This window comes from Catharus ustulatus, chromosome Z, assembly GCF_009819885.2.
Source record: "Catharus ustulatus isolate bCatUst1 chromosome Z, bCatUst1.pri.v2, whole genome shotgun sequence".
NCBI classification, from domain to species: domain Eukaryota; kingdom Metazoa; phylum Chordata; class Aves; order Passeriformes; family Turdidae; genus Catharus; species Catharus ustulatus.
The window spans coordinates 65,313,612-65,339,482 of NC_046262.2; the positions used below are offsets into that span (position 1 = coordinate 65,313,612).

The 25,871-nt window shown below is 37.4% G+C and overlaps 1 protein-coding gene across 5 annotated transcripts in view; it reads right to left on the reverse strand.

Annotated features, from left to right (window-relative positions):
• Nucleotides 1-25,871, reverse strand: part of PCGF3 (polycomb group ring finger 3) — a 57,432-nt gene that overhangs the window by 18,856 nt on the left and 12,705 nt on the right. For 2 of the 5 annotated variants that reach the window (XM_033084864.1, XM_033084863.1), the window contains exon 2: nt 3,756-3,873. In XM_033084864.1, the coding sequence (XP_032940755.1) occupies nt 3,756-3,864 (109 nt within the window). In that variant the 5' untranslated portion in view covers nt 3,865-3,873. Of the gene's footprint in view, nt 1-3,755; nt 4,351-7,056; nt 7,120-11,588; nt 11,632-25,871 lie in introns of those variants that run through there. The other 3 variants (XM_033084860.1, XM_033084861.1, XM_033084859.2) reach the window with 3 other exon arrangements.

Sequence of the window (25,871 nt, forward strand, 5' to 3'; positions counted from 1 at the left end):
ACTGTACATTTTCTGATTTCTTAAACATATCAGAGAGGTTTCATCAGAACAGTAACAGGCAAAGCTAATGCTCACTTTTTTATTTTAACAGTTTCACTTCTTTTGACTTTTTTCATTTCTGTATCCAGTTCAAGTCGACCTTTTATCATCCTGATGAATCCAGAGACGATACTTTCCATAATGTGAGATTTTCCCTTTTATAACATAGAAGGACAGCTTTCACATGTCAACACTAACACAATTGACATTACAAACACAAAGTTTAACAAAACCTGCCTGTATCATCTAGTATAGAAGTTTAATCAAGGAACATAAACAAACTAAAAAAAGACTTAAGACTGTTACTACTAATGAAGTTTTTAGCAACTGATTTAGAGGCCTACCTGTGACCAACAAGCTAAAACCACAGCAGAGAAATAAATAGAAATGAAAGCAAAAACACTGTTTTTTCCTGAATTCAGTTTTACAAAAATTTGTCCTGATCCTCCAGAGGACTGGCCTTGGTCCTCCAAATTACTTTCACAGAATAACTCAAGAACTTCATTTACTACTGAAGAGTCTTTGAATGGCTGAAGATCAGGAAATTAGAGAAAAATTGAAAAGGTAAGAAAAATGTGCAGTTCTGAGTAGAACAGAATGAAAAGAACTTCAAGATGGTATTATTTAGAGGAGAATTCACGATCTCAACAGACAGGGTAATTTCATGATAGATTTTAAAAGGATGCTATTCCAGGAACATACATTATTACCATTATCTTACACAATACAGACAATGCCAAAATGTATGAAGTTTTGCTAAAAAGACAGGACCTTGTGCCTTTTCTCACAAAACTAATTCTACAGGGCACAGGGTGAAGTAGTATTCATAAAACACAAACTGTCAAAATAGGGGAGAAACAAGCCAAAGAAAATCCTGCTGCCCCAGAAAAAGCAGCAGGAAAAGGCAGTAAGGTGCATTTCCTGACTTGCAGCAAGCATTGTAGTGCTCTGGAATAATCTACATATTTCCTCCATAAGCAAATGTAAGACATGATGCAGATGATATCACCTATGGGGTATTTTTGGGGTTTTGTTTTATTTTTAAAGAAAATAAAAAATTATCTCTCTCTAACTCTCTGTCAGCCATGTTAACTTGCTATGATATTCATTTTGTATACATTTGTTGGGGGTTACATTTTCTTTTCCTTGTTACCTGTGGAATTTTTCCCGTTGTATTGCTAAGAAGCACTGATGGCTGGGTACTTGAGATGGAGAAGGGGGAACTCCTCGGGTTTTTGGGAGTTTCTCTTGGAGGGACAGAGACACCATGAGATTAGAGGCAGGTAAAAGGAGAGTGGGGGCAGTTGCTCTTTCTTGCTCACTCTTGGCTTTGGAGGAGGAAGGTCACTGCTACCACAGCCACAGCCCAGTCCAGAGCCTCTTCTGCTGCTGCTGGAGCCCACACCTCTGCCCTGCCAGGACACCCTCCTGCTTCAGCTTGCTGTTTCCAAGTGTCCTGCTGGAGCACCAGGACCAACACTGCCCCAGTATTCATGAGCAAAGCCTCTCCTCCATCCCTTCCTGTGTGGGCACCACGACCGACACTGCCCCAGGGTTTATGAACCAAAGCCTCTCCTCCATCCCTTCCCACCTGGGCACCAGGACCGACATTGCCCCAGGGTTTATGAACCAAAGCCTCTCCTCCATCCCTTCCCACCTGGGCACCAGGACCGACATTGCCCCAGGGTTTATGAACCAAAGCCTCTCCTCCATCCCTTCCTGTGTGGGCACCAGGACCGACACTGCCCCAGGGTTTATGAACCAAAGCCTCTCCTCCATCCCTTCCCATCTGAGCACCAGGACCGACACTGCCCCAGGGTTTATGAACCAAAGCCTCTCCTCCATCCCTTCCCACCTGGGCACCAGGACTGACACTGCCCCAGGGTTTATGAACCAAAGCCTCTCCTCCATCCCTTCCCATCTGAGCACCAGGACCGACACTGCCCCAGGGTTTATGAACCAAAGCCTCTCCTCCATCCCTTCCTGTGTGGGCACCAGGACCGACACTGCCCCAGGGTTTATGAACCAAAGCCTCTCCTCCATCCCCTCCCGTCCGGGCCCAGCCGCCATCCTTGCACGCTCCCCAAGCCCGCCCCACAGCACCCCCTGCAGCCGCACGGGATCATCGCACCTGCCCTGCCCACCGGGAGCCACCAGTGCCCCTGCTGGCTGTGATGGGAACTGCACCAAGGGAAAAGTGCCCGCGGCCGAGAGGGCTGAACTGGGCTCCTGTTCTGGTTGGGGTTAGTGCTGCAGTTGTTGTTTTGCTTGTGTTATTACACACAGTAGTAAAGAACTGTTATTGCTATCCTCACATCTTTGCCTAAAAGCCCCTTAATTTCAAAGTTATACTAATTTGGAGGGAGGGGGTTTATGTTCCCAATCCAAGAGAAGCTCTTGCCTTTCCTAGCAAATGCCTGTCTTTCAAACCAAGACAACACTCTTCTTACTAGCAGCAGTAAAGAAATTTGGGCAAAACTAAGCAGAAGTCTAGCTGTGAAAACAGCACTATGGGAACTGAGATATGAAGCAAGAAGGCTCTGGAGAGACCATGAGGCAGTCTTCCAAAAGTTGAAGCGCACTGAAGGAGGATAGGTTCAGATTAGATACTAGAAAAAAATTCTTAACTGTGAAGGTAACTGGCACAGGTTGCTTAAAGAAGCTGTGGACATCCCATCCCTAGAAGCATTCAAGGCCAGGTTATATGGGGCTTTGAGCAACCTGATCCAGTACATGCTCACCCTGCCCATGGCCAGGGGATTGGATATAGAACAAATCATAGAACCATAGAACAAACCATTCTATGATCCTATGAGGATACCCAGAACGACACGAAGTGCGACAAGTACAACAAATTCATCAAGGCTGATAAACAGGGCTTCTAAATGGAATACAATAAAAAACATAATCACTGACAAATCACGAGCATTGCCTTTCTCCTTTGTCAGATATATAAGGTAAAGTCTGCTGACACTTTTTGTTTTATGATGAAGACACAGTCACCAAATAATTGCCTTCCAAAATTTAGGACTAAGTCAGGACTAAGTTACTAAGTTAATAAAACAACATACTAGCTTTATCACAATAAACATAAATATTGTCACAGAATAATTTTAAAACATGGGATGCATGGCAAGGTACTAAGTCATCCTTCACTTACACGAAAGTAGAAATTCACCAAGTAATTTAGCAACCAAAACCTATTTTATCACAAACTTTTGGAATACAAGTTTATTTTAGGATACAATACAATATACTATTTTCTTTATTGATAAACTACTCTGCTTTCTGCAGAGAAACAGGACAAAGAGACATGTGAAAGGCTCCAGGTGGAAAACACATGCTACATCAACTGTCACAGAAGAGAACTAGGTATTCAACATTCTTTAACTTGAAGACAGACTATATTCTTGAATATTTACATTAATAGTATATCGCTTCAATTTTATGCAGCACAGCTTTAATGTTCCCTTCATTTACTTTATTAAAAAAGCAAATCATCTGTTAAAGAAAAGCAGTCTAGTAAAGTACATGTTATTTCAGCTCATGCACAATATATATTTTAAATTTCAACTGAAAATCATTACATGTTGCATATCAAGTTAAAAACAAAACAACAAAAACAAAACAAAACCAAAAAACAAACAAACAAACAAAACCCCAGAAACAAACAAAAATCAAGCCAGCAACTTTAACTTAATTATCCTTTCACTTACAAGTATGCAAGCATTCTGTTACAGTAGTAGCATCGATCAGGTATCCATTGCACAGACGACAGGTTATATGGGCATTAATGTCCCAAAGCTTAATCTTCCTTGTTAGCATCTTTGGTGTCTGTGGAAGAGACATATCATAAAGTAACACAGCTGTAGTCATTTCGGAATAAATGAGTAACTTGTGTTAACCCAGATTCAGACTTCTGTACAATGTACATGGACTTGTGCACAAAGGGGTGGCACTAACTTTTATGTCACTTCACAGAAACTAAAAAATGCAAACCCCACACTATTTTGCAAGTCAGTACTGTAGGAGCATAGAAAACAGCCCTTCCAATACACTACTAATAAGTTCCTTTACCAATTAACAGACTCAGATTTAAGGCGAAACCCTATTATCCTGGTAATTTGAGTCATATTCAGTCTAATAATGATGGAAAACTCACAAAATAGGGAGGGAGAAAATCCTTAAAGTAATTTCAGATTCAAGAGTGTTTTCACAATTGAAAAGTCAAAACAACTGTTAGGTTTAACCACACTTCTAAGTGTTTGCCTTGTGTTACTATGTTAAAGAATAATTTTGAAACTGTCTCTCAATAATGGGCTGGAAAGTAAACCTTCTGAAACCCCTTTTATTTAAACACAGCTTAATTAAAGACTACATTCTATATTAAAATAATTTCATTGACAGAGGAGCAGTTTGTTGTGCTAAAACTTGAACTAGAAATTTTTCCTTTCCTTTGAGCATTGGATGGCATAACATCTTTAAAAGGAACAAAAATTGGAAATCAGAAATGAAAACACTAATTTAACTTTTTTTTGCAGGAAGCCAAATTGCTTAGTGAGAAAACACCACACAAAGCCAATGCCTTTACAAATAAACTGTTATCTTTTAAACATAGTTGTATTATATTTTTAAAAATATTTTCAAAAGTGTATTGTTACAGAACTTGACCAGCATTCTAGTCTATTAACAGAGTAGGCTATACTTGCTTACAACCTACGACATTTTGGTTCTCACACAGCAGAAGTCACCAAATTACACTGTTTTCCTTTAAAGTGATTTTACTATCCCTGGCTCACAAATACGGGTTTTCATCTAGCTCAGTCTGAGAAACATTTCAGAATTTGAATGGTGACACATGTTTCCCAAGTTTCATACAGAAATATTGCAACAAGGTTGTCTGATCTTCAATTTTGTCACCTTTTTTCCTATGTTCAGTGAAGGGGTACTAAGAAAAAAGAACTATCAAACAGCAAACATCCACAACAATCTGAACTATTACAGTGTAGAGAATTCCACTGTAAACCAAGCAGAAACATATCCACTCATTCAAATCTGCATTGTCCTACACAAAAATGATTAGGAAGACTTCCAGTTCTCACAATTAAGAAGTAAACAATGGGGTGGGAAAAAAATTAAACTTATTTTACAGTATTTGATATTTAGTTATAAATCTAGTGACCTCCCATTACAGAAGACTAGAAGAGTAGCTTAGTTTTTCCAGTAGACAAAATAGGTGAGAACCTATACTCAGAAACTGAATTACCTCTCTAAATTGCACAATTATTTTTAACCCTCTGAAAACCAGATGCACATTAAATCCTTGCAAGTTAGTGCATTAGGTCATCAGTTAAAAGCTACTACATGCTCTATGGAGGTTTCTGTGGTGCTGAGGAAGACCTATTCAACATCACTATTTAAGAAGAGCTCAAGCAGTGCCATCAAGCCACCAGTTAAATAGAAAGTGCGCACACTAAAAAACACAATTCATGAAAGACAGAAGAGAAATTAGCCTACACAGATCCTAAAAAAGGCAGTATCAATACAACTCTAGTTACTTGTCCAGGCAGCAATTCAGGAGAAGGTATTCAGCATAACCACAGGCAGAATACAAACACTACTAAGGCAGAAGAGCCAAAGACTTAACAGTGAAATCTGAAGCAAAGAAGTTATTTTCTAGAAAAAAAATTACAAATTTTCCTCAAGACAGTAGAGATAAACACTGCCACTAGAAGAACCAACAGCAAAGAAAAAAAAATTCAGATGGGGTATATTATAGAAGAGTGACTGAACCATACAACAGTGGTAAAAATAACACAAAACAGTAATAAAGCCCATTGTGCCAGGGGAAAAGAAAAACAAGTCAACAGTAAGAACAATGCACACTTTTCCAACTTAATAGGAAACAAATCATACACAATTTGGCACTGGAAAAATAAGTATCTTCTAGAATACCAAGAGCAAGCCTATCAAATCAACCTTATGAAAATTTCATACTCCTTTGAAGGAGGACAGAAAGCCTCTCTCATTAGATGTTCAAAGGACTGAAAATAAGAACTACAGTAATTTCACGACTATAAGGCGCACCCTTTTGACTAAAATTTTGATCAAAACCCAGAAGTGCGCCTTATAATCTGGTGAGCCTTATATGTGGACAAAGGTCGGAAATTTGCCAACCCAGAAACGCGAGCTGCGACGGGGGGTGGCGGCCGCAGCGGCCAAACCGCGAGTCGAGCCGCGCCAGCCAGCGCCAGGGGCGGGTGGGAATTCCAGGGCTCACGGCTTGGGGAGGGCACCTGGGGCTGCGTTTAAAGGCTACACAAATCTATGAAAAATGTTTGCAAATTGAGCACCTGCCAGTAAACCCCGCAATTGAGCAATTCCATTATTAATTAGTTACTTTGTTGCATGCGGATCCTCGCTGCAAAAAAAGAGTGCGCCTCATAGTCCGGTGCGCCTTATATATGGACAAAGTTCAGAAATTTGCCAACACCCAGAAGTGCGTCTTATACTCCAATGCACCTTATAGTTGTGAAATTACTGTATTTCAGAAGCAACAGAAGAAGCAAAAGAAAGGTAACAGGTCTTCCCAGGGTAGTGGACAAAAGGTGATAAAACCTACAGTAGAAGATTTCTCCAGAAGGCCTGTCCCATGCTGCTTTCTTAGAGCTACTAGAACAGGAAAAGGATCTCTTCTCTGCTTGTGCAAAGATATACACATGGTTGCTTCAGCACACCTTGAATTTCCAATAAACAATGCAACTTTTAAGATCTGTAAGCAAGCTATTAGTGTCAGACTTTATTTAAGCCTGCGTTTTGTACAAATGTGCCCATGTCCTCTAGTTTTGGGAAAAAGAACTTAGAATGCCTCTCTTGCTTTTCAAAACAGTTAACCTGTTACAACAAGAGGATCTAGTAAAAATTTAAAAATTAAAAAAAGTAAAATTTTAAAAAGGTCATACCACTTCATATCTATTTAGAAAGGTAGAGAAAAGCTTGCAAAAAATGGTGCATTACCAAGATGTCAGTTCAGTCAGATAACATAAATACTCAGACTTTGCAGAAAACTTGAATTGCTTCCTAGAGGGAAATAGAAAAAAAATTTAGCAGAACTAATGACACATATAAAGAAAACACAGAGACATTAATGTTACAACCTCATATAAGAAATTAAATTCACTAATCATAGCAACTAATTAAAAACATAAAGTAATTCTACATTATGTAAAGTAATTCCATATTAATTACCTGCCTGCTCTGTATCACTTCAGAGGAAAGAGGGAAGTAAATAACATAATTGCGGATTTCATCATCAACTATTTTTTTCTCATTATTATTGCATTTGAAGATGATACACAGTCATACTAGGAAGCTAAGCTCTACTCATAGTACTTAAGAAGTAACTCTCCATGTGGATAGCTGGTTAATACAGGATGTCTTTCATGTTCCTATCTGGAATACATTAACTATCAGCTCAGAAGAGGTACTAGTCTACTTGAACCACACATCTGCTCTTGAGAAGGCATCTAAAGATACCCCTGTTTCTACAGCCTACTGCCAAACAAAAGTTAAGCACCACTTTCACCATATAAGGGAGCCAAGCTATTATCACCCCACCAAAAAACCCCATACCAAACACTTATTTTAAGTAAACATATATAATCGTAAGTACTCTGCTGCAGGAGAAGAAATGTGCATTAAATCTGGAGATTAGAAACAAGCAGAAGGTACAAATTATTCCCAAGACATTAATGCTGACAAGTACATCATAATTCACATGCCAAGTCCCATTTCAATGTTATGTCAACACCAGCTTGTTATAAAGACTACTCATTATTTTAACATTAAGAGTACAGAAATTAAATAAAAATATATTTCTCAAATATTTAAGATTTTACATCAGTCAAATTACCCTAAAAAATTCAGTTTATTTCAGTTTATCAAACATACAAATACTCAGTTTATCAAACAAGCAACTGAAGACCAAGTTAGCTCTTTTAACTGCAGGCCTCCCTTGAATGCAAGATGACATGTCTTTTGACAAAATATCAGTGTCCTTCAGAAGTTTCAGCATCTGTTTTCATCATTTCAGTAGACTCTTAAAGAGCTACTTTTAGCCTATCAACATGTAGTAATGTAAAAGAAGCAAAGTATGTTTGCCAGGTGATGGATTCCTCTGAAGTATCCTGAATGAAGTGACATCCTTCTGCTTAGGCTACTGACAGCTTCTGCACATGCAACTCATCCATGCCAGTAATGTCGTACAAACTGGAACTAAACAGCAAGACTACACAAGATCCAGAATATCAAGTTTTACTAAGAATCACACAACATATTCTTCTGTTTTCCAGACAAATCCAGGTCTCCCTTAAACACCTGCTCTTTGAAAAAGGGATATTTTTTCAAATCTGAATTCCAGGTGATTTCTTTCACAGAACTTATCTTCCCATTCTCAAATTGTTGTATGCCAAAAAGAAAGCTAAAAATTAATTCACATACCTCCAAAACAAGAAATCTAACCTTAAAAACAAAAACCGCAGAAGTCTAAATACACATTCCCAAGAAATCGTACAGCTTAAAACTACAGACAGATATCTGAATAACACACTGAGCCACTTGGTCTGACCTCAGTTTACTCTGCTTTAAGCAGCTGGATTATATAGAATACCTTGAGTTGGAAGAGATCCATAGAATTGTCAAGTCCAAATCCTGCCCTGCACAGGACATCCCTAAAACAACCATACCATGTGCCTGACAGCATTGTCCAAACGCTTCTTGAACTCTGTCAGGTTGGTGCTGTGACCACTTTCCTGAGGAGCCTGTTTCAGTGCCCAGCCACCCTCTGGGTGGAGAACCTTTCCCCAATGCCTAACCTACATCTCCCTGACACAAGTCATGCCACTCCCTCAGGTCCTATTACAAGTAAGTACATTATATGATGGACATGATCTCCTCATGTCTTTTCTAAAATGAACCATCATATGATTCTATGAATTTACTACATCTGCCTATCCATGCAATAAACAAGCTGAACTTCTTACTATATTGACTGCTCAAGTTGTTAGACAATCATTATCACAGAGACACTAATTCAATGAAGTTAGCATGAGCCCAACATTTAAAACTGTCTGCTGTAAAAAGAAAACACACAGAATCAGGTTGACATTAAAGTCACACACACTAGCTTGAAGCAATAATAGAGAGACGATAAATTTATTTTGCCAAAGCACAACCTAGGCTGATACCTTCTTGCCTAAAAATATATATTAAAAAATCAGACAGACATATCTCCCAATTGACACTTTTTTTTCAGAGACTCTTTAGACTATGCAAGATTTAGTCAGAATAGCAAGCCTATAAAAGATACTATTTATGTTTGCCTTATTTTGTAATGTGGCCCAGCATGCACTGTAGAAGATGCATGCTCAAGAGCTTCTGAATCTTTCACAGGATCACAGTCAAATTCAGAAGTTAAACACAGAAAACTACCATTCTATACAAAAGAGGTAAATTCAGAGGACAGACCGAATTCTGACAAAAGAGGTAAATTCAGAGGACAGACCAAATTCTGAACATCTACAGTATCATTTTCCAAATGTAACAGCTCATTGGAACACTGCTAACCTCAAGTTCCCACTAAACCCTCACCACAGTTAGCAAACAACAGAAAATACCATACCTTAATTTAGTTTTTAGAAAGCCAAAGCCAAGAAATCTCTGTAACACAGAAATTCTTTAGTTCTTCTAAATTAAATTGTTAGTTCTTCTGAGATGTACCTGACCAAATAGTAATCTATGAAAGCAAGCAGTCTCAACCTTTAAGAACTGTAGATAACTTTGAAACTCTCAATACACTAACTGATCCACGACATTTGATTAAAAAATTTAGTCTTATTTTGTACTTAGTCAAATAATGAACACAGGAGACAAATACAGTCCTTCTCTCTCAAAACCATGTTGCTGGAATGGTAGTAAGTCACTCCTCAGTTCTACAATCACAAAACTCTTCTTCTCAACTCACCTACCAACAACAGCAAAAAAAAAAAACCCAAACCAATAAAAAACCAAACCAAACAAAAAAATCCCAAACCAAAACAAAAAAGAACCCAAAACAAAAACAAACCCAAAAATGGCACACAACACAACAACCTGAGCCTCAACTTTTTTTACAGGAAATGTAAAATTCATAAAAAGCATCCCTTCAGCATGTTACATAGATTCATAGGATAATGTTATACATATAATGCAAGTTGCTCTAATCCAACCTTGCATTCAAAGCAGGCCCACTAAAATTGAGTTACAGTGGGCTATTCCCACTTTACTCCCAAAACATTCAACAGTGAAGATGTCTCTTTGGACAACCTGTTCCAGGACCCGACCACTCTGACTGGTAAAAAATGCTCCTACTGTCTCATAGGAATCTCCTGCATTGCAACTTGGTTACGATGCCTCTCATCCTACAAGCATGCACCTCCAAGCACAGTGCAGTACTGTCATCTTGATTTCTATTCACAGGTCGTGTTGAACATAACATCTCCGCAAATTCTTAGCATCACTTTCTTTAGGACTTTTGTAAATCCTGCACAAAAAAGAGCAACACTGAAATCTTACTCAACAGCTGAAGAGCCACTCTTAAGTTGTTAGTACTTCATCCTGGTTATTATTTTGGAGGCAGAACAAATCATCACTGCCCTGCTTTAGAGAAATAGGAAGCCCTCTGAAGGGCTTAAAAAGAATTGAGAGATCCTGTTTAAAAGTTAAGAAAAGTAATTACTCAGACAAAGCCTACTTTTCTAACATATGCCACCACATCTACATGAAATGGATGTGAGACCTGCTAGAAGAATTTCATTTTGAAGAGAATGTTTTCTTAACAGCTGCCAAGCAATGAATTATTCAGAAACAACATACCAACAATGGAGAGAGAAGAAACACTTTCTTTCAGTGCTGGAACATAAAACCCCACACAAACACAAGAAAATGTTCCAAACATTCAGCTAACATGAAAAGAAAGATAATTTGCAAAAAGATTAGTATTTCTTCATCTTGGTTCCAGCTGACACTATTTTAAACCCCACTCCTGGCACGGTATCAGCCTCAGCCTCTCATTGTCTGGAAATCTTACAAAACATCAAAAAGAGAGTAAGGACATTTACAAAATGTGGACTATATTCCCAATTAAAAAACAAGCAAACAAATGAACCCATACACACCAAGATAGGAGAGGCTGAAAGGAGATATGCACATTTCAGGAAGTCAACTAATTTTGTTGGTGCTTCATCCACTTTGTCCACAAAGGCAGTGTTCTCTTAAGATGATCAAGCAAAAAGTTATGCAATGTATTGCAGGCCTCTCTACTAAAATTGTGTCACTGATAAGACAAGCCTGCATATCTTGGTACAAGCTTTCAGATCTCAGAGGGAAGTCGGCACTGACACTATTATTCATGCAAGATTACAGAGAGGATCAGCAGAGGGACTCCTGAGAAGTACAGCCTTATCATTTATATAGAAACCAGTCCAGAATATGATAGCCTACATGAGGCATACCTCTTAAAACAGCATTTCTTTTCAGAGTCTGCCATCCAGAGACCTGAAAAGACAGAAAAATAGTCTGAAAGTTAACATCCAAAATTCTTCAAAATATAGCTGCCACAAAGAAATACTCAGCTCCCTAATTCACCTAAGTGTTTAGGTATCTCTATTAATTTAGGATAAGAGTGGAGGGAAAGCACTTAAGCAAGAAAAGGGGGAAAAATTTGATCCTCGGGAAAAAGAAACGAAAAAAAAAAAAAGATTTAACACAGTCTTCCACTGGGCAAGGAAAATAGCTCAAAAAAGAAGTCCTAAGAAGTCCTGCTACCATGTAATGAAAAAAGAAATTATCTTAAAAAATGACAAGAAAAATAACCAAATAAATAAGTAGAATTCTTGAACAATGACCTATGGACTACAAAGTCTGTAAGAAACTAAAATATTTTGAATTGAAGATGCACATTTAGATGAGCAAGAATTGTCAGTTTCTGAGCTATGCTTTCAAATAATCTGCTCTTTGTATCTTAATCTTCCAAAATACTTTCAAGGAAATAATTAGTAGTTCCAGAATCACTAGGTATTTGGCAAAATAAAATTATATTTAAAACAGTAATAAAAAAGAAGACCTTTATTCTTTAGATAAAGGTGATACAATCTCACAGGAATAGATAAGTTTGACAGTAGAAGCAATTTTTCTTTTTGATACACACAGGGAAGATTCAGCTGTTACAGAGACAGGTAAAGAGTATGACTAGTTCCATCTTCCTGCTCCAAAAAATTAGAGGCATAGCCTGTAGTTACTGATTTTGCTGTTATATTACCAACAGAATTATGAAAATAATGACAAAACAAGATGTTAATGATAGCACTTGACAAAAACTTCAGAACAATGCCAATAAAAATCTCTTTGCAGTTCCACTGTTAAGTTCTTTGAATTCAAAATTAAAAATTACTATTAACTAAAAGCAATGCAGAGTTGCAAGAGATGCTCTTTCATTGGAACCCACAAAAAAGATGCCCACTGAGGACACAACGCCTCTCAAACAGTAGAATAAACTCCATAAGACTTTTCCATTTAACATATATATTTCTCCAGCAAAATGTGGAGAACAGAGCAGTGACTTTGTGTCTTGGGGCTACCAGTACAGACTGACAGAGTGTCTTGGGGTAAACAGGACACTATTTCTAAAGAAACCAGCTCAGGGGCTTATCTCCACTCCAAAAGCACATCAAAACATGACCTCAAGTAACAGTCTTCCAAAAGGACTTATCATGCATCTTCCCTCACTGCTGGTAGAAGAAGACAAGGTTACACTTTGGCTCACGTGGAAGAAGGAAGTGGCACTCAATTTGTGAGGAAAAAAAATCATCAATCAAATTGGTCCCAAATCATCATCACATTCTTCCTGTTTTAGTTACAGGGTGATAGCAATGCTCTATGAAAGCTAAAGACAGGGAAATTCAGTTCTTTTTAAGATCTCGATGGTTGCTGGAGACTGGGCAAGTGGATCATTCTGCTGATCCTGTAATAATTTAGAAGTGAGTACTAACACTTTCTCTGAAGGATTTCTTAAGTGCTGTGATTGCTTTTAACAACTTGTCAGATTAACAAACTTTAACTGTTGTTAGTACCACCCTAGCTTTGTAAAGCAAAACAGGAAGTTATTCTTACCAGGTACAAATCCAGAACTGAAGTGAATGGCAGATTTACAAACCATTACAACTTTGCTCTATTTTAACAGAATAAGCATATATACTTTTCTTTTGCTGAAACATAGGACAATAATGTTAATTCATTAAAAAGCGGAAGTATAGTGCTCAGAGTGGAGAAACCCTGATGAATACAGCTAAATGTGGCAAATAATAACAATTTTGCTGAATAATTGCTGAAAAGTACTAAAGTCATACAGAACTGAAAGCTGAATGACAACAGTACTGGAAACAGCAGGTGTACCTCAATTCACAAGGACAATGTATTTAAGATTAAAGTCACAGCTCTAAGAACAAAGCATTAAAACAATAGAACTGTTCAGATTCAAAACTAAGTGTGGAAAAGAAAATTTTCAAATCTGATGCTTAAAATTGTGTAACTTACATTGGGCATAAGCATCTCACTTTGCCTACTACCTGCACATTGGTGAAACTCAGTAGATAAATCTAGATTTTCAACAAGTTGAATTAAAGTGCAGAAAAACAATAGAGCCCTTGCAACAGCAATCAGTTTCATTATTCTCAAAGATGATAAATAAATATTGATAAATTAACATTTTAAATATTAATTTAAATATTAACATTAAATTCTTAAGTACTATTATACTATTAAGTACTATTATACTATTATATATGTTCAATTTTAATAGCTGTTTCTATGTAATTCCACAAACTATACTAGCTGAACAGGCCTGGAAACATATTATTTCATAAAAACAGAATTATAAAATGGCTCCTGATATTGTGAGCACAACTGTGTAATGAGAGCTAATGCCATTAGTTATTAGAACTAAGTCTAATTCACACTTCCATCACAATGCACGTAAAGTGTACTATGGTCATGAGGTTAGAGATAACGAAGAGATAAAAGCACAGAATTTGTTCTTTTTCAACTAGCCGGGTTAAAACAAAAACAGTCTGTTATTCTAATCGGTTGTAATAAAAAGATAGAAGTTGTTAATGACTGAATAGACAGACCTCTGTTCCATAAGGAAATTTATTTAAAAGTAACTTGTTTGAATAATATGCTGACAGATGAAGAATAACTGCTAAATGAAATTAATTAAAAACCCTCACCAGCTTAAAATAAAGTACTTTCTTCTTTTTTCAAGTTTTTTCATTGTAGGGCAAGATACTTATCAGTCAGAAATTTACTTTAAGAGAACTGGAGAAGCATAATCCTACTTCCATTGCTAGGAATGTCAATACTGTACAGTATTTTGAAGAAGGATGAGGATATTACCTCAGGTTAGCAACTTAAGATGCAGGACATGATTACAACAGATGGAAGGACAAAGAAAAAAGTATTGTGGTTGCTTTGGTTTCAGATATTCAACTGTTGTCAGATGTATGTTGTCAAACTTTTATTTTGAAACAATATATAAGCAACTTACAAACAGAGTACAGTGACTTCAAACATTAGCAACGAGAAGTCTGTGCTAGGTTTAGCAAAATGCAATAACAGAAGATAACTTGTCTTTCAAACTGAGTTTGAAAATATTTTAAGCTCCTATAAAACTATTTTATGCTATATTTGCAAAGACTGTTTCATAAAAGAAACTACCAGAAACAGGTAGTTGAGTAGAAAGAAACAGAAAAAAGATTTAAATTTGCTGAAGCAAACCTTGTTATGAGTACATGCACCGATTTTTATTACTTAATTCAAGAGAATACATGCTAAGGCAGAAAATTTACCCATGTACTTTTTTTAGTATCATGCCAGCAATTTCTCACATCTCAGTGGAATTGCTCACAAGTGATTTTTCTCATTCCTAGGAATGTCCTAACACCACCAGATGGCACCAGTACTCTACTTTCAATAAAGCAGGTAGCTGTATCTTAGTAACTACACACAAAGAAACCCACAGGACTGCCCTGAAACAGAAAAAAATAAATTAAAACAACACATTCACCAGCAGTCTCACGTTGGAGACTTCCAGATCCTGCTGTGTCCCTGGCAACCATCCAGACTCACTTGGTCACCCCAACAATCCCTGCTACACACCGGTTTACCAGTAGCACTCACTTTGCTGTAATTGCTGGCACTATAGACTGTGGAATCAGCCAAGCACATCACTAAACCATATCCCTTAGTGCACCATCTACACATCTTCTAAATACCTTCAGGATTCCAACACTGCCCTGGACAGCCTGATTTGATGCCTGCCCACAATTTCAGCACAGAATTTTTTCTGAATTTCCAGTCTAAACCTCACCTGGCATAGTTTGAGGCCACTTCCTCTTCTTGTATCACTTGCTACCTGGGAGACTGATCCACATCTGGCTACAGCCTCCTCTCAGGTGGAGAGTGAGAAAGTCTCCCCAAGTCTCCTTTCCTCCAGACTAAACAACTTCAGCTCCCTTAGCTGCTCCTCATAGGACTTGTGCTCTAGATCCCAGACCACCTCCACTGCTCTTCTCTGGACTCACTCCAGCACCACAGTGTCCTTCCTGTAAGTGAGGGGCCCAGAACTGGACAAAGACCTTGAGGTGTGGCCTCAGTGATGAATATAGGGGGACAATCACTGCCCTGATCCCACTGCCCATACTGCTGCTGATATAGGCCAGGGTGCCACTGGCTTTCTCGGTCACACTCCTGCCTCGTGTTCAGTCACTGTCGACAACACCACCAGGTCCTTTCCTGATGGAAAATTTTCTCTGCCCCCAACATGTAGCACTGCATGAGGTCGTTTTGATCCAAGGGCAGGACATGGCACCAGGCCTTGTTCAGTCTCATACCACTGGTCTCAGCCTATCAATCCATCCTGTCCAGATAACCCTGTAGAGCCTTCCTGCCCTCCAGATCACTACTCCCACCCGATTTAGTGTTACCTGCAGGCTGACTGAACCAGCATTTGATCCCCTGGCACAGATTGTTGATAAAAACACAAAATAGAACTGGGACCCAGTACTGAGCCCTTGGGAACAACACCTGTGATCAATGGTCAGCTGGATTTAATTCCATTTCCCACCAGTCTCTAGGCTAGCCATCCAGAGAGCTCTTTACCCAACAGAATGCTTGCCCAAGCCATGAGCAAACAGTTTCTACAGAACCCTGTGGGAAATGGTGCCAAAGGCTCTACTGAAGTTCATATAAGCAAGATGAGCCTTCCCCTCATTCACTAAGTGGGTCACCTTGTCACTGAAGGAGATCAGGTCAGTCAATCAAGACTAAAACTAGGTCAATACAAGGCCTGTACAGAAGTTATCAGAGTGCACTTACCTTTGATGAAGTGACTAGGAAGAAAATCACCATGCCTTCCTACTCCAGACTAACATCCACATCTGTTTTGTTTTAACGTATCCCAGTACTTGGGAAGAACAAGGTGGGTGGGGATGCTGGGACATTTCACTGTTCCTTAATAAACCAGGATTTTTTTTTTAGCAGGGATAACTTTATAAGATGCAGGAAAGTTAATGGATTTCTTCCCAATAACTCGTATCATCACATGCTTGTATCAAAGGTACTGATTCCAAGAACAATGTTTACCAAAGACATCCACAAACCCTGAGAAAACAACTAAGCAAAAGGGAAGGTGATAGAGAAGAAAACCTGGAGCAATACTTAAAGCTCTAGACTATCACATTTTTCTCCCTGAAATACATCCCAAGTCTAAGTTTATTTGTTTCAAGCACAGTTTAAAGGAAATCACAAAAGGTGGAGGGGGGGGGGCGGAACCCAAAAATCCATCCAAGGACAAAAACCCCACTTTATTTTGCACACAGCAAGTAAAAGCATCCTCAATAGAGACATACTAAAATTTCTAATTTATACAAGAGCATTGCTATTGCCATAAGAATACTAGAGAATTTCTTTTTATAAAACAAAGCTCATGATCCTAGTTTTAAAGTGACTGTGTAAGCTAGTAACTGAAAAGGCTGTTAAGATTTTGGGGATTTTTTTTTCATCTCTAGTCTTGGTTCTGGAACTAAACAAATGGCTGAAATGCTTTTTTCTCCCTGCAACCAGCTGGCAACCCAAATAAACTCTATCTGAACACTTCTGTAGTAAAATTTCCTATACATAGAAAGTATAACTTGATCCTCAATATTTCTACTCAAGAGACTGATGAGCTTCATGCTAGACAGATTTTTAGTCTAGAAACTGTTACTATTCACTAGCCAATTCACATTTCACATTCATGATGAAAAGACAAAGAGCTGACAAGTCAACCAAAGCAAAAATAATGGGATCTTTGACCAACTTATTCACAATTAAGTTTGCCATATTATTTTAGAAAACCTAGATCATGATTAATGGTAATGTCAGGTATCAGGTAATACAAAACAAAGAAGTCTTCGATATCACACCACTTTCATGAAAACATCCTTGAAAAAGACCATATAGTATTGATTTCTTTGATCTCAAGAGAACCTGGCTTTTTTTTTGAGTAGACTTGACTAATGGGTTAAAGAGATACTACTCAGGGTGTATTCACACCATTAGTGTTGCATTAAGGTGGCTTAAGAAATGTCCACCCCAAAGCAAAATAAATTCACTTTTACACAGATTTCATTAATTTCAATGAAAAATAAAAGACAGCACTGATTGTAAATTACATGTCAAAACTTACACAAATGTTTGAGATAAAGCAAAAGCAATAATGAGGACATAGTAGCATTAAATCTACCCATCTTGTCTTTATACACATCATATACTTTCTTTTATGGTAAAATGAAGGCTAATCTATCTGCTACTTCTCCATCAAACATGTGTTTCTGTCCAGAGAAAACTAAACAGGTCCTGCAGTAAATTGTCAAAACAGCAAAGATGTTCAAAATTTCTTTCTTACATGTCTTTAGTGAAAGGCATAATAAAGAAAAGAAGGATTTCATTAAGGCAGGAGAAATGGCAATGAAGATGAAGTCTAAGTGACTGAGTGACTCAAAACTGGGTCCCACACCCCTTCACACAAATTTTGGTAACATTTTCTGTCATTTCTGCTTGAAGAATGAAATGATGAACATAAAACACCACCTCCTCCCAGCTGTCACAGGAATTAACTTCCTTAGAAAATTCATAAGACATAAGTACTATTAAAATTTCAACCATATTAAAAAAATAAACTTAATTCCCCACACACAAAGCCATCAACACAAACAACAAGAGCCATTCAATCTCAGTTTACCAAATATCTTAAGAACTTGATTTACTAGACATGTGTTTAATACTAGGGTTGAATACAATGACATTTTGATAAAAGGTTTTATTTCAATATTTTCTCTTACACATTGCTTAAATTTGGTGTCTTTATTAAAATTAATTGCCTGCATTAGAGTCCTGAACCATGAAGCAACCCATTAAATTTAGCTAAAAAATGGTTGAAAACTGATCCAACAATGTGTTTGTAGAGAGATAAACAAATACCAATATCATCAAAGTTAGTGTTCTTTAAGTTTTCAACTGACAACAGATGCTTATAAAGCATTAAAGAATATGTATTGAAAATCGAGTAAGACATTATTCCTCTAATAAAACCAACTAAAGACAATAAATACATACTTGTCAGAAAAATGGCAAGACACAGTATTTACTTTAAAAACACACCTACATCTTCACCTACTAATAACATAATAGAACACTTCAAAGAGAAAGACATAATCCCTGCACTGAGATTCATATTTCATTTTCAATAGCTATTGAATTTCATTAGATTCATCACAGATTTGAATTCATAGATGCAAACACTTATCAGTATAAAAACCCCCATGGACAGACAGACAGTGCCTTCCATCCCAACATGTGAAAGCACAGGCTTCAAACATTAACAATAATTAATGCGGCCATAATCAGATAGAGACTAATCCAGAATGTATCATGGGCCAACTTAAATAGCTACAGCCTGACTTAAGTGCAAGCTTGTAAGCCACTAAGTAAAGCATCTTTTAAAATAATGTTCAATTCTAGATGAACAAATTAAGGAAGAATGGCATAAAACTGGACCAAATATCAGAACAAATACCTCTCTGTCTTTCCTATATTCACCAATCACATCCTGGTCTGAGAGGGCTGCATGACTGTTACTTAGAAGATAACGAGAAAACTGAAAGAGTTATTTAAATTAAACTGGAAAGAAACCACATGTGCAAACGATCTAAGAGCTATATTTGGCTGTAGAAAGAACTATGGTAAGCTTTAGAAAAATGTTCCCAAACGTCTGAAAAACTCTTATACTTCAGATAATGTAGCAATGCAACCAGGCACCTTGTTTGTTTACTTAAAGACTGTAAGAGAGTGAAATTAAATGAATGATGCAGACAGTGTCTCAGGCTTTTACAGTTTCTCCAAGATGGAGCCTTTGATACAGCAAGGTCACAGCAAACAGGGAAATGACAATAAGTGTGTTTTTTTCTTAGTATGTCAGTTGCAGAAAAACAAATGCAAACGATATCATACCCTCAACTCTAGCTTGCAGCACAACTATTATTAAACCCCTCCCACAAATACCACCTGTAACCTCTCCAAAACGGTATTATAGAAACCTACTGAAGAGTTTTGTTGCAGGACTACCCCATGAAGAAAGAAAATGAAAGTGCATTCAAAATTATAAATGGGAATTCAACAGAGCAGAGAAATAAGCACCCAGCTTCTCTAGGAAGCTGGAGACAGATTTTGGCATTAGCTGCCTTCAGCTCTGAAGGCAAAAGCAAACACAGTGCAACGAAATTAAAGACTAAGGTTTTCCTGACGTCAAGCAATGATGATTAAAAATTGTCTTATATTAATATGCATACAGAGTTGGCATTTTAAAAGGTTCTGTTTAGGAAGAAGAGCAATGAGAGTGAAAAATAAGAGAATGGCAGATTTTTAAAGAAACGAACATGTACATACACACTAAATGCAACAACCTGGCCTACTTACTTCATTGCTTCCCACCTACCATCACAACTGTCAGCCCCAGCGTGTTATTCCCCATATCCTTCCTCCTCCACTTTTTCCACTGCCTCAACATTTATTAGAGTCAGACAAGGGATAAGTAAGTATTACATCCACAAGGACACAGTGGAAGTGTTATTATAGAAGAGATCACATTCCTATGGTTCATCAATAGGAAGTTTTCAAGTGGCAACAGATGGCAGGCAGAAATAAAACATGATAATGAAGATAAAGTAATCCATTATATGAGAATTTTTTATAGGTACTTTTGGTTTTCTTTCAATCAGAGTATTAGCTCAAAAAGTTACTGTAAAGTGCAGTTACGCTGCTTTTACTTGAGCTTTTAAGTTACAATACAAATTTCACTATAAAAATTATATCTTATCTTGAAATTAATATTCAAAATGTATTGAAACTAATCCAAAGACTGCACTGTTACAAAAGAAAAAGGATTTAAAAAAAACAAAAAAAAAGCTGACGACTGGAAAAAACATTCATTCTAGAGAAAGAAACATTAATTATAAAGACCATGTACTCCTGTAGCTAGCCAAAAATGTACAGAACACAACATAAATACAGTTCACAGAGTACTTCCAGATTGGTTTTTTTTTTCCCTATTATTTTATTGAAATGTATTAGGATATTGAAGTATTGTTTGTTTATATAGTGGTTCACTACTTTGTCTCCAAGCAGTCACCTCAGAAGTAGCATGCTTCAGTCAGTATTCCTAAATTGTATTGGTCTTATGTATTAATAACATAAAGCTACACTGTAAACTTCAATAAAAGGGCTAAAAAGGTGATTAAACTCTTCAAGGTTTCTTGAATGACATTTAAAAGCATACTACCAAAAATACAGGAATATTTAATACTGCGAATTCCTATAATTTGAATTTGCTTTTTCCACATCAACATTTTTTTTATCAGGCACTAGGAGGCAACTATCAAGCCAGCCAAATTTCAGATGCAAGATATTGAATTGCATTAGTATGAGACCCTAATCACTGGGATCAGATTTACAAGCTTTTGAATTAATACTGAATTTCTGAATCTTGGGAGGAAAAGTGTCAGGTAAAAGATCTGCAATGAGCCGCAGTATATCTGGAAACTCAGACTGAGAGCATATGAGGTGGCCCTACTGCAACAGCACAAAAATTTCTAAGTTTTGTTGTACCTGCAGTGCCAGCTGCTAAGAGAAACACGATTCTTTCATTTTCAGCTCCAATTTTCTGAATCATTCACTCCTTTTAACCTCTGAGACAAGTAATGTAGTGGGCAGAGCAGGAGTCAGCAGCACACACCCAGAGCGAAAGAAAGGGCAGGACAAAAAGGTTTTGAAAACAAAAAAAAAAAAACCCTTAAAACTTGGTGTCTTGGACTGGTTTTTGGCTGTGCTTGTAGTCTGTACCATTGAAATTAGGGATATGTACTTGACCATAAAGTCAGTTATTACACTATTAAGCCCATTTAGAAAGAGGATGAAATTTTATTTCCAAGAATGTTATGTTCTTCTTTTACACACTTCAATAGACTGAGTACCATCTCCAGGAAAAAGAAAGGTACTAAATATAAAGAGTCATAGGACAAAGAATTATTCTTTGCAACTTTTGTGCTCATCTGTCAATAGGGAGGGCGTAGTTTTTAAAACTCACTTAACTGTCACATGCAAACACCTATCCCAGCCACTACCTGGCCCTCTACAGAAACCATTTTGACACTGTTGCTTTCAGTAACAGCAAGTATTCAATGTATCTATCTGGAATCACGTCATGGTAATATAAGCCATTTCCATTTCATTCTGGTAAGGCTTAGGCAGCTGTAGCATAAACAGAGGAACTGCAGTAACAGGAAAATGAGGAAACACTGCCTCAAAGCAGATGTTTCATTTGGTAACAGAAAACCTAAGATAACATCATACATTTGTAATATAATCCAACTAGCAAAGGTGATTTAATGGTCTCAAAGTTCTAAAACATCACAGTTATTATTTGTTTTTATTTTGGTTTTGGATTCATTTTGTTTTTTTAAAAAATCAAATGGACTTACTACTGTATTTGTGGTTTATTGTGTATTATCATTCCATAGTACCTATACGTGCACAAAGTCTTACATAGACTAATAAGGTATACATTTAAAACGCAATTTACTTTGCTTAGAAAAGCTTTTATAAGTTAGGTTGTCAGTAAAATTTCTTGCAAGAAAAATATTTTTCTGCACTTTACATTAGAAAACACGTTTTCTTAACTGGCATTTAGCTTGTCTTGATTAGCAGAACTTTAGAATTTCACCACTGTTCTGTTCAAAGCACTTCCCAAGAGTCACATTAAAACAGTACCTTCCATACAGGTAGTGTCGCTTCAAAGTTTAGAGATGCTTTGGGAATGACTCAGATCTGTGGATGAACTTCTGCAGGACTACTAAATTCACTTATTTGCAGGAAGATTAATGGAGAACTTGAGAATGCTCAAGCAAAGAGGATGCACTGCATGGTGAAAACTGAAATTTGTTTGGCAGCAAAACACAACTAGCTTGGCTCCACAGTCTGTGAAACCACTTCCTTCACAACTCTTAATTTAGGTGCTTTCCAGACCTTTCTTCCAATTAAAACATGCTTAGTTGTTCAGACCATGAGATGCTCATGACAAGGTCTTGACACAGTCCTAAGAACAAAGCATCAAATACAAGGACACAGAAAAATATTTGTGCAACAACAGATAAAATTCTCTGCAAGACAGCTTGAATAAAAACATCTGTCTGGCAAGATTTTATCCTACTAAACATTTTCCAGCTTCTGACAAAGAAACACTGATTTAATTACATTTAAATTACTCTTTACATTCTGTTTTATTCCTTTTTTAGTGCTGAGGTCATTTCCAATCAATATGCCGTTACAAGCATGGATAAAACTAGGAAGCAGTCTTTGAGTGTTAAAGTTTCTAAAGTCTCAAAATATTATAAAAGTAAAGCATTATTGCAGAAGTGAACTTATTTTCTGTAATGAACACCACTATGACTACTAAATAAAATGTCTCATTATCAGAAATCAAAATCACTGCTAGAGGTAGGAGGCTTTTGAATAAAGGTTACTATTGAGTGTTATCCCAGATCAAGTCTTGACAAAACGTTATGGAGATATTTGTCATGCATTGGAAGAATATATTCCAACATCCTGCTTGTTGAGAATTTAGAGATGTAAACTACAAGTAATTTAAAAAGCACTTTGTTTCACACAGACCAGGAGACCAAGAGATGTTTGACTTCCAGTAATTAAAACAGATCAAAACCAGTCCCAAATCTCATGAAAAAAAATCTTCAGTGTGATTTTACTACCTGATTTCACATCACTTTTTGAATGTTTATTACCTATGTACATCAGAGAAGGAATTTAAGGTCTTCACCACAGCTGAAACAGACTGTAATGTCTATGAAGACCTCTGCAGAACAGACAGACAACTCAGAAATTACTTTCAGTTGTCATTTGAATCTGATAGTGTACATTTGAACTGATGGCTCTGACTCCATCCAGACAAGAAAACCACAGCTTAAAAGGTTTACCATGAAGAAGCAAGAAGACTTATGGATCTGTGCCATCAGCTCCTCAAAATCTTTATGCTTTGGTGGTCTTTGCCTTCCTCATTCCACTTACACATATATGTTTTAACTTCCATCATTGAAAAATCCTAATCATACAACAAAAACATCTAGTTACATAAAAAATTAAATTCAATTCTATAATCCCAGAAATCAATCACTTATTAACAAAGTCAAGAAAAATGTGTATCCCCAGTAAGTAACTGTGAGTACCTGATGATAACCTGAGTACTAAGATTTTTGTGTGATTTATCATAGATCTCTATCAGAAAAACAATTTTCTCTACCAATTGTTTCTGAAAAAGAGAGGAAGATTATTCATATAATTGTCATAAGAAAATTCCTCTTGGTATCTATCAAAATGCCCTTAAAAATTCAGGTTTTCATTCACCTGACTCCACTTAATGATCCAGGCACCCTGGCAGATCAGTAAAAGAGTAATTCTTAAAATGGCTATCTATAGTGAGAGGCCAGAAGCTACCAGCCGGTAAAAAGTAGGAAGGTGCTACAATTCACTTGAAGGCACATTTTGCCTACAATCACTTTTTCATATTCCCATGTACATTATGCCCAGATAGCAGCACTTGATGGTTAATTAATCCAAAATATGATTTGAAAGGGCCTGAGAAACTACATATCCTTTGGTTAAAAAAATTAAGTGACTACAGCTTTCCACTCTACCAATATGCCTCTTTGCTGCTATAACAAATGTTTTTAGAATTGCTCCATAACCTGCAAGTGGTTAGCAGGCATTCTGGAGTCTTTCTGGATTCAAATGCACAGATAACAAATTACATAAAATTAGCTATCCACATACCATATAATTCAAATTATAAAGGAGCCTTGGAGAATTGTTTTTCTCTTCCTGAAAGCCTGGGAGGACTCTAAGATGCACTCTGTTCATACACTTCTCCCATTATTCTGACATTCAGCTCTTTGAGCTATAAATTGCAGCAATGATACAACACACTCAGTCTCCTTTGAACTCTTGCTGCTGCAGCTTTCTTACCCCACACACAATCCTCATATCTGGCAATATGAAAACAGACCTGATAGTTTGCATTATTTATTTCATATTAAATACTACAGTAGCATTTTAACCAATAGAGCACAAAAGCTGTTTTTCTTTTCACCTACAGCCATTCAGTCTTCCATTTCTTTCAGCATTTAATTCCTCCATTCCTAACTTGAAATCTTGAAACTTGGTTTCAAAACCATTTCCATTTTTTTCTCTCTCAAAACAAATGTAATTGTTAAAGTGATATCATACTCAGCATATTAAGGTAGGGTGAAGAAAGAGAAAAAATGGAAACATTTGGCATGATGGCATTTGTCTTCCCAAGTGACAGTTGAAAGTGATGGGGCCCTGTTCCTGGAGATGGTTGAACAACACACCATGTGTAGTGGTGAATTTGTTTTTTTGTTTTCTCTGCTTCTGTGCAGAGTTTTTGCTTTCCTCGTTAAACTGTCATTATCTAAACCCATGAGCTTTTTCAGAGTAAGCCCTTCTGATTCTCTTCCCCCCTCTGCTCCGGGAGAGAGGGTGAGCAGCTGTATAGGGCTTGGTTAAACCGCGACAAGTCCTTTTTTGCACCAGACGTGAGGCACAAAGGTTTCAATATAATGACAGATTCCATTGGGACATATTAGTTGAACATATAGTTGTTAGTACTACTCAGCTGGTAAGCAGCAGCCTCCTGTGCTTGCCATGGGGCTTGCTTTCCTGACACGTATTAAGAGCCTACTGCTTGCTAGTGCTAGCGTTTTGTTTTCACTTCTTTCTGTACTGCTGCACTGCTTCTCACCTTACTGAATTGTGCCTGGGAACACTTTCATAACACCACGTCGATGTGCCTGGGCTGGCAGATGGCCAGGCTAGTGCCGTTGTGCAGGCTGAACTTCAGTCTGAAGCTAAGCTGAAGAGACCGTGATGTGTGAATACCTCCACAACGGAGGAGCAATCCACCTGCAGCCCATGTAGAATCCCGTGCTAGAGCAGGCAGATGTGTTAAGGAGGCTGTGACCTTGTAAGAAACCCACGCTGGAGCAGGTTTGCTGGCAGGACCTGTGACTTCACAGGGGACCCTCACTGGATCAGTCTATGAACAACTGCAGTCTGTG